Genomic DNA, 21929 nt, shown 5'->3' on the forward strand with positions numbered 1-21929 from the left:
GTTTGTTTGCTTAACTGTAGTTGTAAATTGTAAGATTATTGAAACCTCCAAATATTAAAATAAAATTAAACAGTCGGCCGAAAACCTCTGAAGTATGGTGAAATTCTTTTTCTTTTTTTTTTTAAATCACAAATTGATTCTAATGGTCTGTCCCTATTTCGGTTGTAATTTTTATACAATTCTAGTCAATTTAAAGTGGTGAAAATAGCAAATACTCAAAGCACAATTTCACGGCCAGAGTATTGTGCGACACAATGACGTGTGCTTCGTCTGCTGATGGCAGCCTTTTCTTTCTTTTTTTTTTTTTTTTAATTAGACAATAACGAGTGAAAATAGCATGGTTCACTAGATTATGTTGACTTGTTTAAAGGGATGGTTGGGTCGGAATGGCCATGTTTTCACTAACAAGTTCATTTTATATATTTTTTGATCGGGAAAATTAAAATAGTTGTCATTTTTTATTTGATCAATAAATTTGGGAGAAATTAGGAAATAAGTGACTATGAATAACGCCCCTTGTTAATGAGGAAAATGGCTGCGCCCTCTACCGTTCTATCCTTGTTCGGTCGGAGTCATTGAGGGACCGATCACAAACTCTCCATTGGAAATCATTGTGACTTCATAGCTTATAACGTCCGAAAACGGTGATCAATTGGCTAACCAAAATGTATGTGAATATCCCTACTAATGCCCACTTCAACATATCAAACGGAGTAACCTCTCCGTGGTTGATTTATATGAGAATGAGGAAATGTGGAAGTGAGCAGAGCTACATAGATTTATGCTGGAACGAGCGCACACTGCTTCTTTGCGAAAAAACAAAACAAAAACACTGCTTCTTTGCTGATCACGGTTAGGGCGGCGAGGCATTTAACACCAGTCAGGATATTTACAGAGACTGAAGTGGGAATGAGTGGACGTGCACAATTATTTGGATGGCCCCAGTTTTTCGACCTACATCACGTTGCGAAAAAACAAAACAAAAACACTGCTTCTTTGCTGATCACGGTTAGGGCGGCGAGGCATTTAACACCAGTCAGGATATTTACAGAGACTGAAGTGGGAATGAGTGGACGTGCACAATTATTTGGATGGCCCCAGTTTTTCGACCTACATCACGTCGTCCGATTTGGAACTTAACTGCCGAAATGGTGCGTTCCAATAGCCACACTCGGCTGAAATCACATGCCGCTCTGCGATGATGCACACGTTCAAGACAGCCCCGGTGTTTGACGAGGTCTTAGGTCAATCTCACGCCAAAGCTGTGCGGTGTCGGGACAACGCACGCGACTGCTTTGGAGACAACCCCGCGACATGAAGATCGACACAGGCTGGACGGACAGTAAGGAGCTAATGTTGTTGTGCTAACGCCTTTTGTTTTTACGGCCTGAAGCTAGTTGTTACTATTAGCCGTGCCGTTATCATACTGTTAGCCGGGGAGGGATAAAGATCAATGCTTGCCTGATGGCTGCCTGCTGCTCACTCCCAGCCCCCGTCTGCCTCCTGAGTTGACACAAGTTTAGCTTAGCTAAATGTCCGAAATGTATCCAGTTGGGGTTCGTGTGCGCATTCATGCTCTTGTCCGCTTCAGCTTGTGTAAGTGGAGAAGCAATCACCATGGTATTTTTGATATTGTGGAGGTGATCACGATGAGCTCACCTTGCTGTCACTACATCTAAACCATTGTGCAGAACACTTTTATACTTTCACAGGTTGAAGTGGACAAGAGTAGTAATGTGCATTTGCATTTTGGTGGTGATCGGTCGCCGTTTTAGACAACAGAACTGACAAAGCGAGCAATATTACCACACTTGCCTCCCTCCCGTGACGTAGATCGCTGAGACCGAAAAAATAACAAGCCGAGCTCCAAAAGGGGGCGGGCCAATTTGTCGTAAAAATAATCACAAAAAAGCCCTTAAATCACGACAGATTCTTTTGGGGGGGGGCATTTTAGTACTGATGTCATTTTTACATGCAAACCTATTATATAAGTGCCAATGATAAGCTCATCCAAGTGTCACTTTAATATGGATCGATGAGATGCTTTGTTGCAAAAAAACTCTCCCCTCATGGGTGTCGTGGGGTAAGTCTCCGTTTCATTTTAATATGCCCTTTAGACGCGGTTAGTTGTATCATTGTTTTATTTGCTGCATCACTAATGGTGTGTTAATCCTGAAAGAAGGCGTTTTGTGAAGGTGTTGGAGTCAAAATGAAGATGTATTGTATTGCATTGAAATGGGCAGATGTGTTTGCTGGTGTGAAGTTTCAAAGGCTGGGGGCTTCACATAAGCATGGACTTTGAAGCACTCGAATGTCGCCGTCTTGGTTTTTGTACTCTTTTAATCAATGCAAGCATCGAATAACCGATTGAATGTATCATGTAGGTAGTACTACGTGGACGTGAGTGTGGGGATAGCAATACGCCTGGGAACTCAAACAAGCTGGTGTTTTTGGAGGTTAATGTCAAAGAGTGTTTGCGGCTCCCAGTGTTTTTTTTTCTGTGGAAACTGGGTTGAAATGGCTCTTTGACTGTTAAAGGTAACCAACCCCTTCCCTAGATCAACTGGTTATTAACACTCAAAACTGTAAATCACCAGCAAGATTGCAAGTTTTGCTTCTTTATACCAGAGTGGGAAAGTCCTCTTCTTGTCTCGGCTCATTCGGTTGCGGTTGATGGTAGTGGAACAAGGTACAGCATCTAAATGGTGGGAGCTGTTGGGCAGCGTTGGGACCCATTGACTGCTTCTTTTGGCTTTCTGCTCCCTTGGACAGGAAAAGAAGTGTAAAGATGATGCCTGGGGCCTCATTTATCAACCGTGCATACGCACAAATGTGTGCGTATTGTGTGCGTACGAAAGTTCCCATGCAAAGTATGGGATTCATCAACTTGTACTTGTGCCTAGGAATGTGCGTAAATATAATCACAACTCTGACCATGCGTACATACAAAATCTAGGGGTAGAACAGTAGAACGACAAATAGAAACCAATCCAAGTCACTGTTTAGCAATCACAAACCTCACGTGTCCCTGATGTCCTCTAATTAATAAGAAAATCAATTAGTAATTTAGCAGACATTGTGTAAGAAGCTTCCATAGTTCAAAGCATGTGCCATCTGATATGCACTTCAACTATACAGGTACACAGACAGAACAGCCAAAAACAGAGAGCCACAAGTTAAAGAAAATATTCATGGTAAAAGATTTGAGGGAAACATCAAATAAATAGAAATTAAAATGTCCTGCATAAGCAAGTTTAAAGTAAGCAATACCTGAGGTACGCCGGTGGCTCTGTGCTGATAGACACTGCCTTGTATTTGTCATCGTTACCTTCAAAGATCTCCTCACACTCTGATGCCTTCAGTAGAGTAACACTGGTGGCTACAATATGTGGAAAAAAAGATGTCATTATCTGCAGTTCAGAAGTTACGTGACAACTTTCAATTTGTAAAATTTTTTTTTTTGTTTGTTTGTTTTTACAATTTGCAATATAAAGGCCTCTACACACTAATCCGACGTCGGCCTAGAAAATGGCCAGAAAATAACGGAAGAACACACTGCAAAAGCCGACGGAGACACCGACTACTACGGACATTCTGCGCATGTGTGAGAAGTAGTAACCCGCCCCCCATGCCATCGAAGTTAGTATATTTACCAATTACGAATGGTTTCTGTATGAAAACAAAGTCAAGTATAAAATCAAATCCTACCGGGTATAGCCAGCTGTGTCTTAATAGCTTCCCATAGTTTTCCTTTTATCACTCGATCGGCATAGCCTTTGACGGTGATGTTGAATAACGGCTGTCTTTTTTCTTTTTTTTCGTGCTCTTCTGTCCAGCCAGCCATTATGTCCAAAGAGGAGATGTGAAAATGAGCGAAGTTGACTTAGTTCTTGAGGAATTAGGGCTTAATTTGCATTTGCAATATAATTGCAATTTGAGAATGCACGATTTTGTAATCGCGAAGGCTGTCGTTTAACCCGATTAAGGTCGGGATCGCATAACCACGTTTCTACCACTAACGCCGGGGGAGCGGATACGTCTTTTTCTTGTTTTTTTTAATCCAATTCTCTGTCTCTTAGCCAATAAAAAGTATCAGAATATACATTTGATGGTGTCGTGAGATTGCGGAGGATGTCCCGGGATTATTTCGGGCATTAATAGCGACGCAGACCATCACATGAGCTCTGAAATAAATGACAGCAGTGAAAAAGACGACACGCTTGTAGACTTTGAACAAGTGGAACCAGTCGAATGTGATATATGGTTAAGATGTAGACAGAAGTAGATGTAGATTGTAGACAATGACGATAGCAACATCTTTCTAACAATAGAGGATGGTAATCACAACTCGATTTTTAAAATTAAAACTAGAGCTTCGCTTGAACTGACACTTTACATTTGCATCTGATTGAAACAGTAAATAATAATAAATTGAGGCCTGTGTAAAAGCCACGTATAAGTTCTCAAATTCTTTTGGAATTATGTTTGTATGTATGTATCTGGTAAAAGGGCTGAGATGGAGGTGGAGGTGTTCAATTTCTGGGAGAACCTCAGGTTTAAGTGGGTGATTCTATAATCGCCCTTAGGTTTTGGGGAGATGTTGAGCCAAGTGCTTTAGCCTTTAATGGGTTAAATGGTCATTCATTTATTGACAACGCATCCTGCAAACATTGCGGGAAAATATTAAGAGGATGCCATGTTTTGACTAGTGGAGGCGCATAAGACTTATTGTAGGGAAAATTTGGGTTGACTTCCACTTCAAAAACTTGAACCAATTCAAAGAAACATGTCATTTCCGGACCCCACAGTAGTGATGGGCACCACAATTCTTTTAAGTGAACTGAATCATTAGAATCAGTTCACCAAAAAGAACCGTTCAAAAAATGTGTTCACCAAATTTAAAAACCTGCTTTTTGCATTTTGATATTGCTCCATTAATTTCTTTGTGTTTGGTCAAGACAGTGCTTATTGAGCATACAATGTCCATTATTTTTACAAGGTTGAGCTTTTTCTTATTTTAAAAGGTGAGATTTCAGATCAGATTTTTTTTCTTAATTTAAGAAAGGATATTGTTCAAAACACTATCCGAACACTATTTGTGCTTAATTTAAGTGTAAAATCATCAATTTCTAGATGTATGGACTAAATAAGAAAGTTTAAGTTTATATCTACTTTAAGTAGTATTTACTTAAAGTGGAATAATCTTACACACTAATCTGTTAACTAGTATTTAACACTCAAAACAAGATGGAGGAGATAATTTCACTAGATTTAAGACAATACATCTTGTTAAAATGTCAAATTTGCAGTGCATGTACTATATGTTTTATTTGTTTATCCGTTTACATGATACGTTGAGTGAGTGATTTAAGAAATGCAGTCCACGTTTACATGTCACGTTTCATGAAGTGAAGTGACATGTAGGAAGTGGTCGTTGAGTCAATGGATGATTGTTTATCGATCTATGTAAGAAGTTGAGGGATTAAGAAGTGCAGTCCACGTTTACATCATGTTTCATGAAACAAAGTGATATGTAGGAAGTGGCAAAACTACTGATTTGTTTACATTATTGTTGTAATCTACACTTGAGTTTGTGCCTTTACAGAATAGTATAAGTTTAGTAAACTTAGGTGTACACCACACCTGTGTGGCAGAATTATGTTGTTGGTGAACGCTTACCAAACTGCACATCAAAATATTTAGTAAGTTTATACCTGTAATTCTAGTAGATAAGATGTCTTTCATACAGAGATGGGTACTGACATTCTGTTCTTGAGTAAAAGTACAATTTACTTGTATAAAAAGTATTTTGGTATAAGTACTCATTCAATTAATTACTCAAGTAAATGTAAAAAAGTACAGGCTCTGAAATGTACTTCGTGAGTAAAAGTAAAGTACTTTTACCGGATGATTAATTCATATGAAAGTTTCATGTGAATTAATTCTTCATTTTGCCTTTACCTCAGTACTCTATAATGCGCAAGAGATCTGATAGTTTGTTGTAATAAAGATTAATTGTTAAAAAATACATCAGAAAAGGACTCTGAAAAAAAACATCGCAACTCATATCGCAATCGCAATTTTAAAAAAAATTATCACAATTAGATTACTTTCCATAATCGTTCAGCCCTATGAGGAATACATTAAATTTTCATCGTGTGTCCGCATTCGTCACTTCCCGTTCTTGTCCAGTGCACTAATTTGCTAGCTAATAGCTAATCACAGTGATCATTTGTCCCGACAGCCAGACCCCATTCTGCATGTTGAATCGGTTTAAGACGCCCCCAGACGTCTGAACAACGGCTCCAACTTAACGACGTTGCACCAAACAGACGGCGTGTACTGACTTTCCGACAGCCGACATCGGATTGGTGTGTAGAGGCCTTAAAAGACTTGACCAAATTCAAGCATGCTACTGAGACTGAGCATAATGTGCATTTAAATATTTAATTTAAATATTTTACCAGCTGTAAAATGCAAGTGAGATGCAATTAGGTTGTAACTGATGTTATATTAGTTAAAGTAATGTTCTGGTTGAACTATAAATCAGGGGTGTCAAACTCATTTTTTGTCGGGGGCCACATCGTAGTTATGGTGTCCCTCAGAGGGCCGTTATTACTGTGTTCCCATATAAATGTATAGCCTTTTATGATCACATATGTATATACAACAAATTGATGGATAGCTAGTTTGGAAATCAGAAGCCGGAAGTAGTTGTTTGTTCAATTATTTTTCAAGTTATTGTAAAGGGGAGGATTGGTAACAAATAACACATTGCATCTCATATCTCAGTGTTGTTAAAAGTGAAACAATTTTGAAGAAACGTGAAGTTGATGCACATGATTTGCCTTCGCGGGCCACGTAAAATGAGGTTGCGGGCCGAATCTGGCCCGTGGGCCTTGACTTTGACACCTGTGCTATAAATGAAATTTACATCATTGTGACAATATTACATCCAACGCAAAACACATCATATGCAATCTACCTTTTCAAACAAACAAAAACAAAACATGGATGGTTAATATACTTTTGGTGCAACAAGCTCATTGTGCCCAGTTTAGGAAAAATCAATCAGAAGAAACAAAAGAAATAATAACAAGTAGTAGAAGATGAAGTAGAAGAAGAAGAAGAAAAAAAAATGAAGACAATTCGTTTACTGGAGATGGCTTATTTATCAGGAGATTACAGAAGCCTCATCAATTGTGGTACTTGTTTCTTATTCAAAATTCTAAATGTTATTTCTAATCAATGCATTATTTTATATTTGTAGAAGGAAGTGGGAACTTGGTTGATACAAATTTGAAGTTCATCATAAGAGCAATTGTGCAAATACTAATGATGCAACACTCACCATGTGATGATGCTACAATTTTCTTTCTCTCTTCTACTGAAGCAAGCCTCCTCCATAAAGATGGATATCTTTTGTATAAAGAGCCTCTAAACATACGCAGATAGTTTCCTACCTGGAAGCAAAAAATGAATATGATTTGCACAAGACCCCATGACCACCTAAAACTCCTCCGCTTGAGGCAGAATCTAATTGCGAACTTTTAAGGTGCAGTTTCGTCTACATGGAAAAGAGTTGGAGGAAACATTGTGTACATTCATTTTTATGAATAAGGGCGGGGGGGGGCGGCAGGAAGGGAACCCAGGTCAAGGGTGGAGGGTCGCGGCCGGACCGGCAAAAAAAGGGTCAAGTGCCCAGCTCTGTGTAGCATTATGATTAGGAAACACAGAGGTACGAACTGACCTTGCTCGAACAGCCACAGCTGGAATCAGGAGCAATTTAATGTGAAAGCCAGTAGAACTGTGACATGGCAGCCTACACATTACGCTAAAATAACCTATTCACAGCAAACCTACTGTAGTCACAGTAAAATAGCCGATTCCCTGAAGTCCCAGAATTCCTCGCTCTGGCGATTAACTAATCAGAGCCGTTCACGGCAAAATAACGCTAGTCGGACAGTTTTTCGGTCGCGGCAAAATAACCACTGGCTTTGTTTATACACTACTCAAAAAAAGTTAGAGAGATTTGGCTTTCAGGTGAAATTTATGTAAAATGTGATGCTACAGTGACATGTCAGTGATATGAAAGCAGGAAATTTAAGTAGAAGGAAGCACTGATGATTTCCTCATCTCAAACAATTAATTGAAAGAAAAGTTATTAACAATGGTGGGTACACCACAACCAAAAATATCAATATCTCAAGTACTCGTCATGTGCCCTTGAGCATTAATTACAACTTGACAACGACATCTCAAGATGTTCACTAGTCGATTTAGATTCTGCTGAGGCACGGCATCCCATTCTTCTTGAAAGGCAGCCCTCAGGTCATTGAGGTTCTGGTTTCGAGCCTCTATATGGCATCTCAGCTGATCCCACAGGTTTTCAATAGGATTCAAGTCTGGAGAAAGTTCAGGCCATTCCATTTGAGGTACACCAGTCTCCAACTCGTCTACACTAGTTCCCTGTTGATGCCACCTCGATAATCTAAAGCATTGCCGTCCATGAAAATGAAATTAGGCCTGTGTTGTTCATGTAGGGCAGGGGTGTCCAGCTCCAGTCCTCAAGGGTTGCTTTCCTGCCCGTTTTCCAATTCTCCTTGCGGCAACACACATAACTCACACACACTCATCAGCAAGCTCTGAAGAAGGGTGATAACGATCATTATTTCTTGAAACAGGTGCGTTGCAGCTGGGATAGATGGAAAACAGGCAGGACACCGGCCTTGAGGACTGAGTTTGGACACCCCTGAGGCAGGGGCATAAATCACTGGATTCATGACGTTATTCAGGTAGTATGGGCTTGTCACAAAGTGTAAGGGTTCTGTACCGACAGGACACACCTGCCCACACTGTAACACCGCCACCACCAAAAGCTCATCTGGTGACAACAGTGGCTGATGCATAGCGCTCTCCTTGATGTCTCCAACATGGTTGGCAGCCATGATTTCTGCTGAACGTGAATGGACTTTCATCAGAGAACAGCATTGAGGTCCACTGGTCCCTCGTCCAGCGTAAATGCTCCCTGGCCCATGCAAGACGATGATGCCTGTGCCTGGTGGTGTGGTCAGGTACCCTTGCAAGTCATCAAGCACACAAACCACGCTGATGTAAATGGTTTCAAATGGTCTGATGCAGAGCTGGGCAGTCCGTCCCTGGGCCGGATTTAACTGTTTGAATTATCCATGCATTTTAATAGCTTTAAGGATTTATTTTGATGTTTCTTTATGTGAAATGATATACGGGTAATAATGTGTTAATATTTTCACACATAAATCGCTTCGGAGTATAAGTCTGGCCAAACTATGAAAAAAAACTGTGACTTATAGTCCAGAAAATACGGTATTTGTTGATTTACCAATACCGATGTAATGTCATTTTGTTTTTCCAATGTGAGCACAATATTGTGTTCACTAATGTTGCTTGAATCACGGGTTTGTGTGTCTTTGATTTGAGACACAGAGGGTGCTTTGACAGGTGCTATGTTTGTGTGTTTACGAGTACTGAGAGCACCTGAGGAACATAACTCTTATTTTCTCATAATTCTCTTCATAATTCTGCGTCTTCAAGGCAGCCACACATTGTTTTCCTGGGGCCACGGTCCCTGACATTCTGCAAAAACTCCCCCGCCAACAACCACAAAACCCTCTTCTCCACAATTAACAAACTCCTCAAACCAATGTACACCACCCCCGACTCCTTCTCACCCGACAAATGCAACTCCTTTCTATCATTCTTCCAGGAAAAAATTTACATCATCTTTAATCAGCTGGCCACTTCCACCTCCTCCACCCTCAACCCACAATCCGTCACTGCTCCATTAACCAACTGGTCACTCACCCATTTCTCCCCTATCATCCCCTCTGAACTCGGCATATTACTCTCTGGTATAAAGACCACCACCTGCACCTTGAACCCTACCCCCTCCACACTAGTCAAAGCCTGTCCCTGCTCTCACCCCACTCATTCTCTCTGTAATGAACTCCTCCCTGTCCACCGGCTCTGTCCCCCCTGCCCTCAAACTCGCCTCTGTTACACCTGTCCTCAAAAAACCTGGCCTTGACCCCGACTTCCCACAAAATGATTGTCCCATTTCTAATCTTCCCTTTCCGTCTAAAATACTTGAACGAGTTGTCGCCTCACAACTCAAAAGCCACCTTGATTCCAATAACCTCTATGAACCATTTCAATCCGGTTTCAGATTCCATCACAGCACAGAAACAGCCCTTCTTAAAGTCACAAATGACCACGTACTGCCCTCAGATACCCACTCCCTCAATATTCTCATCCTACTTGACCTCAGTGCTGCTTGTGACACCATAAATCACTCCATTCTCCTCAACCGTCTCAAGTCCTCCTTTAACATCACCAGCACTGCCCTCTCCTGGTTAAAATCATACCTCCCTGACCGCCACCAGTTCATTAGCATTCATAAATCTCAGTCTAAAACTGCCCCATCCCGCAAGGCGTCCCGCAAGGCTCAGTGCTTGGCCCCCTCCTCTTTATCCTCTACATCAGGCGTGTCAAAGTCAAATGACGGAGGGCCAAATACAAAATTTTGCGACAAGCCGAGGGCCGGACTGATAGAATGTTCATTGAAATTTTTTTAAATGTCCAGGTTGGATTGGGTCCTTCGCGCCTGCTGATGATGTCACGCTTTATATTTCTGTAATATATTTTTTTGCCTCTATGTTTGTCACCCCCTGGCTGCTGGGTTTTTATGTTCGGTGTAACTAAATAAAAAATAAAGTACATTACTGCTACTTTTGCGAGGCAGCTCGTACGTCACTTCCGCTTATGACCAGAGAAGAAGCCGCTGCCCGTCATGTGAAACAATATCAGTGGAACGTTTGCGTTTCTCCTGCCAAACTGGGAACAATTTTCTGGTTGACTCGGGCTGCAAGATTGTATGAACTGTACATAATGTGAAGTAAAGCGGAGAGGATCATATGATTGGTATGATGGCTCCAGCTGACTCTATTTTAGAGTGGCAAGGTATGGATGTGGGTGCTCCTGTCAGAGAACACAGGCCCGTATTCCACTTGTCACGTCTATTTACTGTGGTCTGCAACAACACAGACAAAGAATAACCTAGCAACATCATCCAATGCATATCCATTAACAATATGCCTAAACATTAAAATTCTCTGTATTAAGCAATTAAACAGCCAAACAATGCATACAATACGCATTCACATCATCATTAGAATAGTAAGCATACTAACCGAAATAACCAACTAGTGATCATCAACGTGACATCACTCACGAGAACATATCTAGGCTATTATGTACAGCAGTTACCTGACACGAACCTGACTTATTAAACTCACCTTTTAACATTTACTAACAACAACAAATGTGGTGAAACACGGGAACTATGCAACTACTGAGTTCACGAACAAACTACTAGCTAGCTGTGTTGAAGGAGGAGAAACAAAAGAAAGTACGTCTCTCGCTGTCAACACTTAGCGCTCGAGGAGCGTTCAATACCTGCTCACAGTGTGGGATATCTCCTCCCTACATCGAAACTCAATGAATTTATCAAATGCCAACAATTACTAATAATAAAACAAGGTGAGATTTCTAACAAAGTATTTCTTAATAAATCGTGTTTTACTCCGGATAACTTTTCACCACAATCCGATTCTGAAAGCCACAAAAAGTGAGGTGAAGTCTTGAGTCGGCATGTAGACGACCGAAGGACGATCCTCGCAAAAGTAGCGGTAATGTTCGTTATAACAACAGCCAGGGGTTGGCAAACATAGATGCAAAGAAATATGTTACATAAATAGTGTAAGGAATTGGGTTATCTTTGTTGTGGTTGAATTTGTGTCTGAATGCATCGTACGGCTTTGCTTGAGAGGAGGGCATGCGAGCGAGAGTAGCGGAGGACAAAGACGAGAGCTTGACTGAACGATTGTCGTACTGTATTGGCGTCGGCTGCGCCCCACAGTAGCCGGTTGGACTAATAAAATGTGATAATTAAACTACGTCTGTGTTCTTAGAAGGCGCTACAATATATTTTAACGCGTGACGTCATCAGCAGGCGCGAAGGACCCGATCACTTCTGCTACCCACACCGGCTTGCTGCGGGCCGGATATAATAATAAAGCAATATCACCCCAGGGGCCGTAGAAAACCTTCTCGCGGGCCGGATGTGGCCTTGACTTTGACATATGTGTGCTCTACATGATTCTCCTTGGTCACATAATACGCCTCCATGGTCTCAACTTCCACTGCTATGCCGATGATACCCAGCTCTATATCCCCACCAAATCTGCCACCCACTCCACTGTCATAAACTGCCTGCTTGACATAAAAAAATGGATGCAGACCAACTTCCTCAAACTCAATAGCGACAAGTCAGAAATCCTCATTATCGGCCCCAAAACACTTTGCACCTCCTGCCCCGACTTCTCTCTTTGTATTGACGGCTCCACCACCCTCGCTTCTACCCACATCTGTAAGCTTGGCATCATCTTCGATCAGTCTCTTTAATTTGAAACCCATATCAACCACGTCACAAAAACAGCTTTCTTTCATCTCAAAAATATCGCCCGTATTCACTCCTCTCTCTCCACCTCAGCTGCTGAAACACTGACTCACGCCTTTTCTTATTATTCTTATTGCCGACCATTTAGAAGACCACAGGCACGGCAAGTAGATGTATTGATAGACAGTCAAATTGCCTTTTTATCATACTATTTTAATTACTCATTTAACAAAATATTAGGATTTCTATTGTTTAAATTTCTTCAATCTCAAAAGTATCGGCCATATTCGCTCCTCTCCCTCCCCCTCAGCTGCTGAAACACTGACTGACGCCTTTTCTTATTATTGTTATTATCGCCGACCATGTAGAATGTTTCCAAGTCTCCAAAAGTATTTATGTATTCGGTCGTAATTATCTTTCTGTCCCTCACGACTCGATTACTGCAATAGCATCCTTTATGGCTTACCCACCAAAACCCTCAACAAACTTCAATACATTCAAAACTCTGCTGCCAGTCTCCTTACTTACTGCCGCACCTCCGACCATATCAACCCAGTCCTCCAACACCTTCACTGGATCCCCATCCAACAGCGGATCCAGTTCAAAATCCGTCTCATCACCTTCAAGGCCCTTCACAACCTCGCCCCTTCCTACCTCACTGACCTCCTTCACCATCACACCGCTACCTGCAATCTTAGATCTGCCCATGGCAACTTCCTCACCCCTCCCATCAGACCTCAGTACCGGAGCTGGGGCGTTAGAGCGTTCTCTATTGCCACCCACTCCCTCTGGAACTCTCTCCCTCATCACCTCAGCATTCACACTCTCCCCTCTTTTAAAACGGCACTAAAAACCCACATTTTTAAATTTGCTTTTAACCACTAACACACTATCATCTGTTTATCATAACCTTTTCTACACTATCGCACCCACATATATATATATTTTTTTTAATATTATGATTGTCTTACTCTGTTTTCGTTGTATGCTTCAGCTGTTATTTATTTTTCACTATGTAAAGTGCCTTTGAGTGTTTTTAAAGCGCTATATAAATAAAACCTATTATTATTATTTATTATTATAATTGGTATAGCCTCTGTCAGGTGACCTTGCTCTTGCTCTTCACAAATATAGATTTGATTTTCTGTTTCAGGGGTGGGCAATTCCGTCCCTCGAGGGCCGGTATCCTGCCTGTTTTCCATCTGTACGTGCTGCAACTCACCTGGTTTAAATGATAATATAATCAGTAAGGTCTGCAGAAGCTGGATAACGATTCTGATCATTTGAATCAGGTGGGTTGCACCAGGGTGACATAAAGCATGCAGGATACCGGCTTGCTTGCTGTATTGCTTCATCCTTTTCAACTGTATTTGGTAAAAAGGGCTGGGTATGAATGTTGCGGCTTCTTTTAAAATAAGATTCCATGTCATTTTTCTAAGAAGCATGACTGTGCGCACCTGAGCCAGAGGATCCAAAAACATTCACTTTTGCTACAGACTCTGCAATGTCCGCCTCGAGCTGAAGTTGTTCTTTTCGTTTCCTTACTTGTTCTTTTGTTCTTGTACAGCAGGGTCTGGCGAGCTTTTACATTCAAAGAGCCATTTCGACCCGGTTTCCACGGAAAAGAATGTGGTTTTCCAACAAAGGATCATCTTGATTTCCAAACTTGGATTTTTGTGAATTTTATCCTCCATATCAGTCCACAGCTCCTTTTTTAAAGATTTTCGTGGTCTCGTCCTTGCAAAGCCTCATCCAGCCGAAGCCTTCCAGTGACATGGGTCTTTGAAATGGCATTCTGTGAAGGTTGGCGGGTCACTTTAAACCCTCAACATCCTGATTGAATGATATAAATCTTTGAAAACCACTCATTTTGCCTTTTTTTTTTTCTCAGCCAATGGAATTAAAGGAAGTAAGTTATGCAAAGCAACGGCACTTTAAAAACTTTGGGGCATTTCTTCCATTTGTGATTTTACAATTGAAACAATTTTCTCATCCTTCATGAACGCTTTCATTGACAATACCATACGTTTCATTCCATCTACTTTCCTTTTACGTTTCTTTTGAATTGCCTAAATTTTATTCATTAAAGTGACACTTGGATGAGCTTAACATTGACACTTATATAAAAGGTTTGCATGTAAAAATGACATCAGTACTAAAACGCTCCGCCCATAAGACTCTGTAGTGACTTAAGGGCTTTTTTTGTGAATAGATTTACGACAAATTGCCCCGCCCCCTTTTGGGGCTCGGCTTGTTATTTTTTCGGTCTCAGCGGTCTACGTCACGGGAGGGAGGCAAGCTGTAATATTGCTCGTTTTGTCAGTTACTACTCCTGTCCACTTCAACCTGTGAAAGTATAAAAGTGTTCTGCACAATAGTTTGGATTTATTGACATAAAACGTGATCTCATCATGATCACCTCCACAAAATCAAAAATGCCGTAGCGATCGCTTATCCATTTACACAGGCTGAAGCGGACAAGAGCATGAATGCGCACACGAACCCCGACTGCTTATATTTCGGACATTTAGCGACGCTAAACTCATGTCAACTCTCAGGAGGCAGACGGCGACTGGCAGCGGGCGAGCAATCAGGCAAACATGGACCTTTATCCCCTCCCCATTCCCTCCCTGGCTAACAGTAGGATAACGGTATAGCTAATAGCAACAACTAGCTTCAGGCCCTTAAAACAAAAGGCTTTAGCACAACAACATTAGCTCCTTACTGTCCGCGCAGCATGTGGAGGTGACCATGAGCCTGCGTCTTCATGTCGCTTGCCTCCCAAGCAGTCGCGTGCGTTGTCCAACACCGCTTTATTTATTGTTAGTGTCTTTTTTATTCTGGTGTAATTTCTCAGAATATCACCCGAATGGTTCGCTTTTATTTATTTTTTCTAAAAAATGTACCATTTACTTGTCATATTTTCAAAATAAACATATTTTAAAAAAACAAAACATTTTTTTTGTTCCGAAAATATACCGAACCGAAGTTTCCAAAAAAACGAACGGAACCGAAAAGTGATTTAGCGTACCGTTACACCCCTAGTAAATATCTTGACTGGTGTTTAATGCCTCGCCCGTCCTAACCATGATCAGCAAAGAAACAGTGTTCACTTCCACATTTCCTCATTCTCATATACATCAGCCACAGTAGAGGTTAATCCTTTTGATATGTTGAAGTGGGCATTAGTAGGAATGTCCACATACATGTTGGTGCCAATTGATCACCGTTTTTGGATGTTATAAGCAATGAAAGTACAATGATTTCCAATGGAGAGTTTGTAATCGGCGTCCGCTGATAGTGTAGTGGTACACACGCCTGAGTTGTGTGCGGGCAGCGTGGGATCGATTCCCGCTCAGTGACAGTGTCTATGTGTGCCCTGCGACTGGCTGGCGACCAGTTCGGGGTGTAGTCTGCCTTCGCCCATTGACGGCTGGGATAGGCTCCAGCAACTCCCCGCAACCCTATATAGGATAAGCGGTTTGGAAGATGACATGACAGTTTGTAATCGGTTCCCCCAGTGACTCCGACCGAACAAGGATAGAACGGTAGGGGGCGCGGCCATTTGCCTCATTAACAAGGGGCGTTATTCATGGAGTCACATTTCCTAATTTCTCCAAAATGAATGGATAAAATAGAAAAAGACAACTCTTTCCATTTTCCTGATCAAAAAATATATAAAATGAACTTGCTAGTGAAAACATGGCCCAACCATCCCTTTAAAGCTTTCTCAGTGAGGATTGGATCCCCCTCACTAGTGGCATTTGAAGCAGCCTTTTCTTTGCCACTCATTTTGAATGCACAACCACCTGATCACCAAGAAACCAATACTAAACCAAGTGCAATGCAATCAGTGCCGCACACAGTGATCCCAATATCCCAAATCAACTTCAACACCATGACAGACAACAACACTCATTTGGAACCAACAATAGCCATTCAAATTGTTTCCAACATTCCACAATAACAAATTGTGAGTCAATTTAAAGTGAAGTTGCAAAGTATTTGAGAGTCGATCAAGCTGTCAAACGAAACGTGGCGTCTCCGATGCGTAGCTTGTACACGTGTGGTTTTGTGGCGCCAATCTCAAGTTATGTGTCTATTTTTTGTGGATAAAATTGTAGGCGACTCTCAAAAAGCAATCTTTGTCACCGAGAGGCTGAGTACGGGGAGTATTTGCGTGCACAATGATCATTGATCCAAAAGGCTGCTTTATCATTATTATAACATCTCCAATATATTCTATTAGTGGGTTCAACATTCCAAAGCGATCATGATCAACGATCAAAGAAAAAAAACACTCCCGCCAAGTGAACAGCTGATTTTAACCACCTGTGCTGACGTACCACATCCACAACACGAGAGCATCCCATTTACCAATTGAACAGAAAACACATTCAATACAATTAATATCTACACATTTACAATATGTGACACAGAGCTGGCACCTACAACGTCCACTTTCACATCTTTCTGTGACTCTTCCAGTCCCTCGGTATCTCTGTTGCAACCTGCTGATGACACTCCGTGATACTCTAAGCTCAGTGGCCACTTCCGTCTGAGAACATCTTGTTTGAAGCATCACAATGACAAGGCACTATTGATGCATTGTTAGTTGTTGTCTTGTGGTCTCATGATGTCCAAATGTGAATAGCATGATGAGGACGACTGTTTAACACCAGCTCTAAGTGAACCAGGATATTTATTGGTCGATGCAAGGACCAAACACTTGTGAATGTTGCCGTTAAACTCGTCGTTAGAGAACAGCAATTTGTGCAAAAAGTACTGATACATTTAACAGTTGGACATGTGCATTCAAAAACTTAAGAGGGCACATTAAATTAACCTGTAAAGGTTTGAATGCTCGTCATTGCATTTCAAGCTTGTCCTGAAATTTCACCCAAAAGCTATCATTCCTTTTAACTTTTTTTTTTTTTTTAATTAATTGTACCTATTTTATTAATGACCTCCTACTTGTCCTTACCTTAACCAAAACCTTTTATTTTTGTGGTGCCCAACAATTATTTTTGTTTCATCAACTACGGTGACGTAGTTATACTGCACAACTGTTCAATTCTTCAATAAATACATGAAATAAAACGGCTCGTTTACAACTACCAACTATCTATACTAAAAAATAAATTAAATAAAGTGACTAATGTCAACAATGCAGACCATTACAGAGATCCAACTTAAGACCCTGACTGAACATGCAGGGACTTGACTTAAATGTGCATTGTTCGGTATACATTCCTCTTTGATTTTGAGCTCGAAAATGCAAACACAAATTATGACAAGCGTCCACGGAGGAATACGCATAGGCTACAACGCTTCAACTGTGACTGGAGAATGTGAACCGGCTAGTAAAAAAAAAAAAAAAACAACGACTGTAGTACCGTCGGAACATACATACCTCCGAACCAACCATGTAAAAGTCCCCATCTTGTTCTAACTGAAATTTAACTGGCTTCTGCCCAAATGTTTTACTTAGAGCCAACTGCATCGTTGCACGAGACTCGTGTATTTGCTTTTTCTTCTCGATTTCCGGCAGACAGAGCACGTTTGGGTCATTGTTACCCCCACAGACTTGTACAGGCGATACGCTAGCGCCATTGCAGCCCTGCTAAACAGTATGCCGACGTGACGGCCATGTTGGTAGGGGCGACGTTCCCGTAAACTGCAATACATGGACATTAATATTTAGTTGTAAGGTGGTCATTTTCAACCCATTTTCAAAAGATTTACTTGAATGGTAATGCCAAAAACGTGTGTTATAAAAACATATCCGAATTACAAACACAAAATTTTTCTGCGAACGATTATTTCTACTTCCCGTGCTGTAATTGTATGGTGTTGTGCACAACTGTATGCAGCAAAATGTGTGGGCTTCCTAATTCTATTAGAATTCTTACTGTCCACATACAAACACATATAGAATGTGGTGACGATTATCGACCCCCCAAGTTTAACGTTGCTGGAGACACGCAGTTTAAAATGTGCATTTCTATCATATGTGGTGCCTGTTCGGAAATATGTTCCGAGCACCCACTGTTTCAGGTCGACCAAATCTCAATACGCACACTCGCACACTACGTTGTTTTTTTTGTTTTTTTTAATGAAGTGCACACCTAGTAGAAGTGCACGTCGTGTTCGGGAGCGCAGGTTTCAAGTCTACAAAAATTGCAGAATCGGGACAGTGCGTGTGACGTCTTCGATGTCTGCGCCTGCGTTGGTAAATATTTGTATACGTATTTCTAAACCTGTTTAATTTTTCGATCCACTTTTTCATTTGTATTACTTATTTAAATAAAGATGTCAAGTCTCAGCAGCTGGATAATCTTGAATTTCAGCTCTTTAGTTTTTGGATGAATTGGTCACTTCATAAATTTAACATGTGTATTTGAAAATCTTACATTTATTTCAATAGTTCTTATGTTTGTAGCTTTCACTAGATCAATAAATCTAGTTTGAATGTCTTTATTATTGCATAATTTATCTCCAATTTTATATTGGCCAATTCAAATTTCTGGTAAAGTTATCTTCACGTCTGAATATGAAAGTGTGTTTTTAATTTGTTGAGCTAAGGGGGCTGGAATAGCATGGCATTTATTTATGTATTCTGTATAAGAACATTGTATTCCATACTTATCATTAAAAGAGTCAAGTGTCATTATTGATCCAGAATTATCCATAAGGTCAGTTACAAATATTATTCTCCATTATTTGTACTATTTACGGCTCATGCTCATAGGCGGCGCAATACGGCAGCTCCACTATGACAAACTACATAGTGCCTTTAATCCAGGAGTGGGAAATTCCAGTCATCGAGGCAGGGGCGGAGCCAGAACGTGGTTAATGGGTGGGCCTGGAAAAATCAGGGTGGGCCTGAATATTTCTCTCACTGAGTACAATCCTACGCACATTCAAATAAAAAGACAAACTGAATAATATGAAGTTCGAATATTCCTTAGACAACCACAATTATGCCATTTTTAAATATTTAATAAAATAAAAATACGAGATTAATTCAAAAATAGGGCGGCACGGTGGCGACTGGTTAGCATGTCCGCCTCACAGTTCAGAGGTCGTGGGTTCGATCCCGGCTCCGGCCACCCTGTGTGGAGTTTGCATGTTCTCCCCGTGCCTGCGTGGGTTTCCTCCGGGTACTCCGGTTTCCTCCCACATTCCAAAAACATGCATGGTAAATTGATTGGACTGTCTAAATTGCCCCTAGGTGTGATTGTGAGTGCGGATGTTTGTCTCTGTGTGCCCTGCGATTGGCTGGCAACCAATTCAGGGTGTCCCCCGCCTACTGCCCAAAGACAGCTGGGATAGGCTCCAGCACGCCCGCGACCCTTGTGAGGATAAGCGGTATGGATAATGAATGAATGAATGAATAATTCAAAAATAAATCAATAATAATTTACTAACAATTTAAAAGTATATAGGCGGAATAGTGGTCGACTGGTTAGCATGTCCGCCTCACAGTTCAGAGGTCGTGGGTTCGATCCCGGCTCCGGCCACCCTGTGTGGAGTTTGCATGTTCTCCCCGTGCCTGCGTGGGTTTCCTCCGGGTACTCCGGTTTCCTCCCACATTCCAAAAACATGCATGGTAAGTTGATTGGACTGTCTAAATTGCCCCTAGGTGTGATTGTGAGTGCGGATGTTTGTCTCTGTGTGCCCTGCGATTGGCTGGCAACCAATTCAGGGTGTCCCCCGCCTACTGCCCAAAGACAGCTGGGATAGGCTCCAGCACGCCCGCGACCCTTGTGAGGATAAGCGGTATGGATAATGAATGAATGAATGAATAATTCAAAAATAAATCAATAATAATTTACTAACAATTTAAAAGTATATAGGCGGCATAGTGGTCGACTGGTTAGCACGTCCGCCTCACAGTTCAGAGGTCGTGGGTTCGATCCCGGCTCCGGCCACCCTGTGTGGAGTTTGCATGTTCTCCCCGTGCCTGCGTGGGTTTCCTCCGGGTACTCCGGTTTCCTCCCACATTCCAAAAACATGCATGGTAAGTTGATTGGACTGTCTAAATTGCCCCTAGGTGTGATTGTGAGTGCGGATGTTTGTCTCTGTGTGCCCTGCGATTGGCTGGCAACCAATTCAGGGTGTCCCCCGCCTACTGCCCAAAGACAGCTGGGATAGGCTCCAGCACGCCCGCGACCCTTGTGAGGATAAGCGGTATGGATAATGAATGAATGAATGAATAATTCAAAAATAAATCAATAATAATTTACTAACAATTTAAAAGTATATAGGCGGCATAGTGGTCGACTGGTTAGCACGTCCGCCTCACAGTTCAGAGGTTGTGGGTTTGATCCCGGCTCCGGCCTCCCTGTATGGAGTTTGCATGTTCTCCCTGTGCCTGCGTGGGTTTTCTCCGGGTACTCCGGTTTCCTCCCACATTCCAAAAACATGCATCGTGAGTTGACTGTGCACTCTAAATTGCCCCTAGGTGTGATTGTGAGTTTAGATGTTTGTCTCTGTGTGCCCTGCGATTGGATGGCAACCAATTCAGGGTGTCTCCCGCCTACTGCCCGAAGACAGCTGGGATAGGCTATCGCACACCCGCAACCCTTGTGAGGATAAGCGGTATGGCTAATGGATGGATTAAAAATATATATATTTTTTTCCATGAATCCCACTGGGTGGGCAGTCTGTCAATCTGGTTGGGGCTGTGCACACCCAGGCCCACCCATGGTTCCGCCCCTGCCTCAAGGGCTGGTGTCCTGCCCGTTTTCCATCCCTCTCTGCTGCAACACACCTGGTTCAAATGATCATATAATCAGCAAGTTCTGCAGATGCTGGATAACAATCCTGATCATTGAATCAGGTGGGTTGCAGCTGGGTGTCATAGAAAACATGCAGGATACCGACCCTCAAGGACCGGAACTGCCTTTAATCCCTTCAGACCTGCATTATTTCAGAAGACATTTGTTTTGATACAGTATATACAGAAAAAGAACATTTACAAGGCTTTTACAAACATCTCTTTAAGTGCATAAAAACACAACAAAATTCAACAAGTTTTAAGACAATATAATTATTAGGAATCTTCACATACAAACAAATTATATAGTGTTGCAGTTTCCACTAAACAATTTATCCTTTCACTTCTTTCTGCCAGTAGAGTTAAAGATTATAAACATTTGTTTAGCTCATTTTGAAACATGGTAGTGACGGGGACTTATTTCTCTATTTGCTGGACAGAAAATGATATTTACCCAGTATAATTATTATATTTGTCAAATTTGACAACGAAGGGAACTCGTCTTTGAATGAAATAACTTGTTCTTTGTTAAAGAGAGTGATATTATCGATATTGTTGTTTAGCCAAACAAACAAAGATTTCCCAAACATTGTGAAAACTGGACATATGTAAAAAAAGATGTTCAATAGTCTCACTGTTTGTATGACAGAA

The 21929-nt window shown here is 41.4% G+C and overlaps 2 protein-coding genes across 4 annotated transcripts in view; one reads left to right on the plus strand and one right to left on the minus strand.

Moving 5' to 3' along the window:
• The window catches only part of LOC147135066 (SWI/SNF-related matrix-associated actin-dependent regulator of chromatin subfamily B member 1), a 41449-nt gene that overhangs the window by 13160 nt on the left and 6360 nt on the right, over positions 1 to 21929 (minus strand). Inside the window, exons 1-4 of one of the 2 annotated variants that reach the window (XM_086052830.1) lie at positions 17910 to 18161; positions 7352 to 7463; positions 3271 to 3379; positions 2626 to 2763 (exon numbers count right to left, since the gene is read on the minus strand). In XM_086052830.1, the coding sequence (XP_085908956.1) occupies positions 2626 to 2763; positions 3271 to 3379; positions 7352 to 7463; positions 17910 to 17999 (449 nt within the window). In that variant the 5' untranslated portion in view covers positions 18000 to 18161. Of the gene's footprint in view, positions 1 to 2625; positions 2764 to 3270; positions 3380 to 7351; positions 7464 to 17909; positions 18162 to 21929 lie in introns of those variants that run through there. The other variant, XM_086052831.1, reaches the window with a different exon arrangement.
• The window catches only part of mapkap1 (MAPK associated protein 1), a 70250-nt gene continuing 66928 nt past the window's right edge, over positions 18608 to 21929 (plus strand). The window contains exon 1 of one of the 2 annotated variants that reach the window (XM_086052823.1): positions 18608 to 18728. The gene's annotated coding sequence lies outside the window, so the exon portion shown is untranslated. The remainder of the gene's footprint in view (positions 18729 to 21929) is intronic. The other variant, XM_086052829.1, reaches the window with a different exon arrangement.

The sequence above is a fragment of the Filicampus tigris genome, chromosome 15, assembly GCF_054856515.1.
Source record: "Filicampus tigris isolate MCC_2025a chromosome 15, RoL_Ftig_1.0, whole genome shotgun sequence".
Lineage (NCBI taxonomy): Eukaryota > Metazoa > Chordata > Actinopteri > Syngnathiformes > Syngnathidae > Filicampus > Filicampus tigris.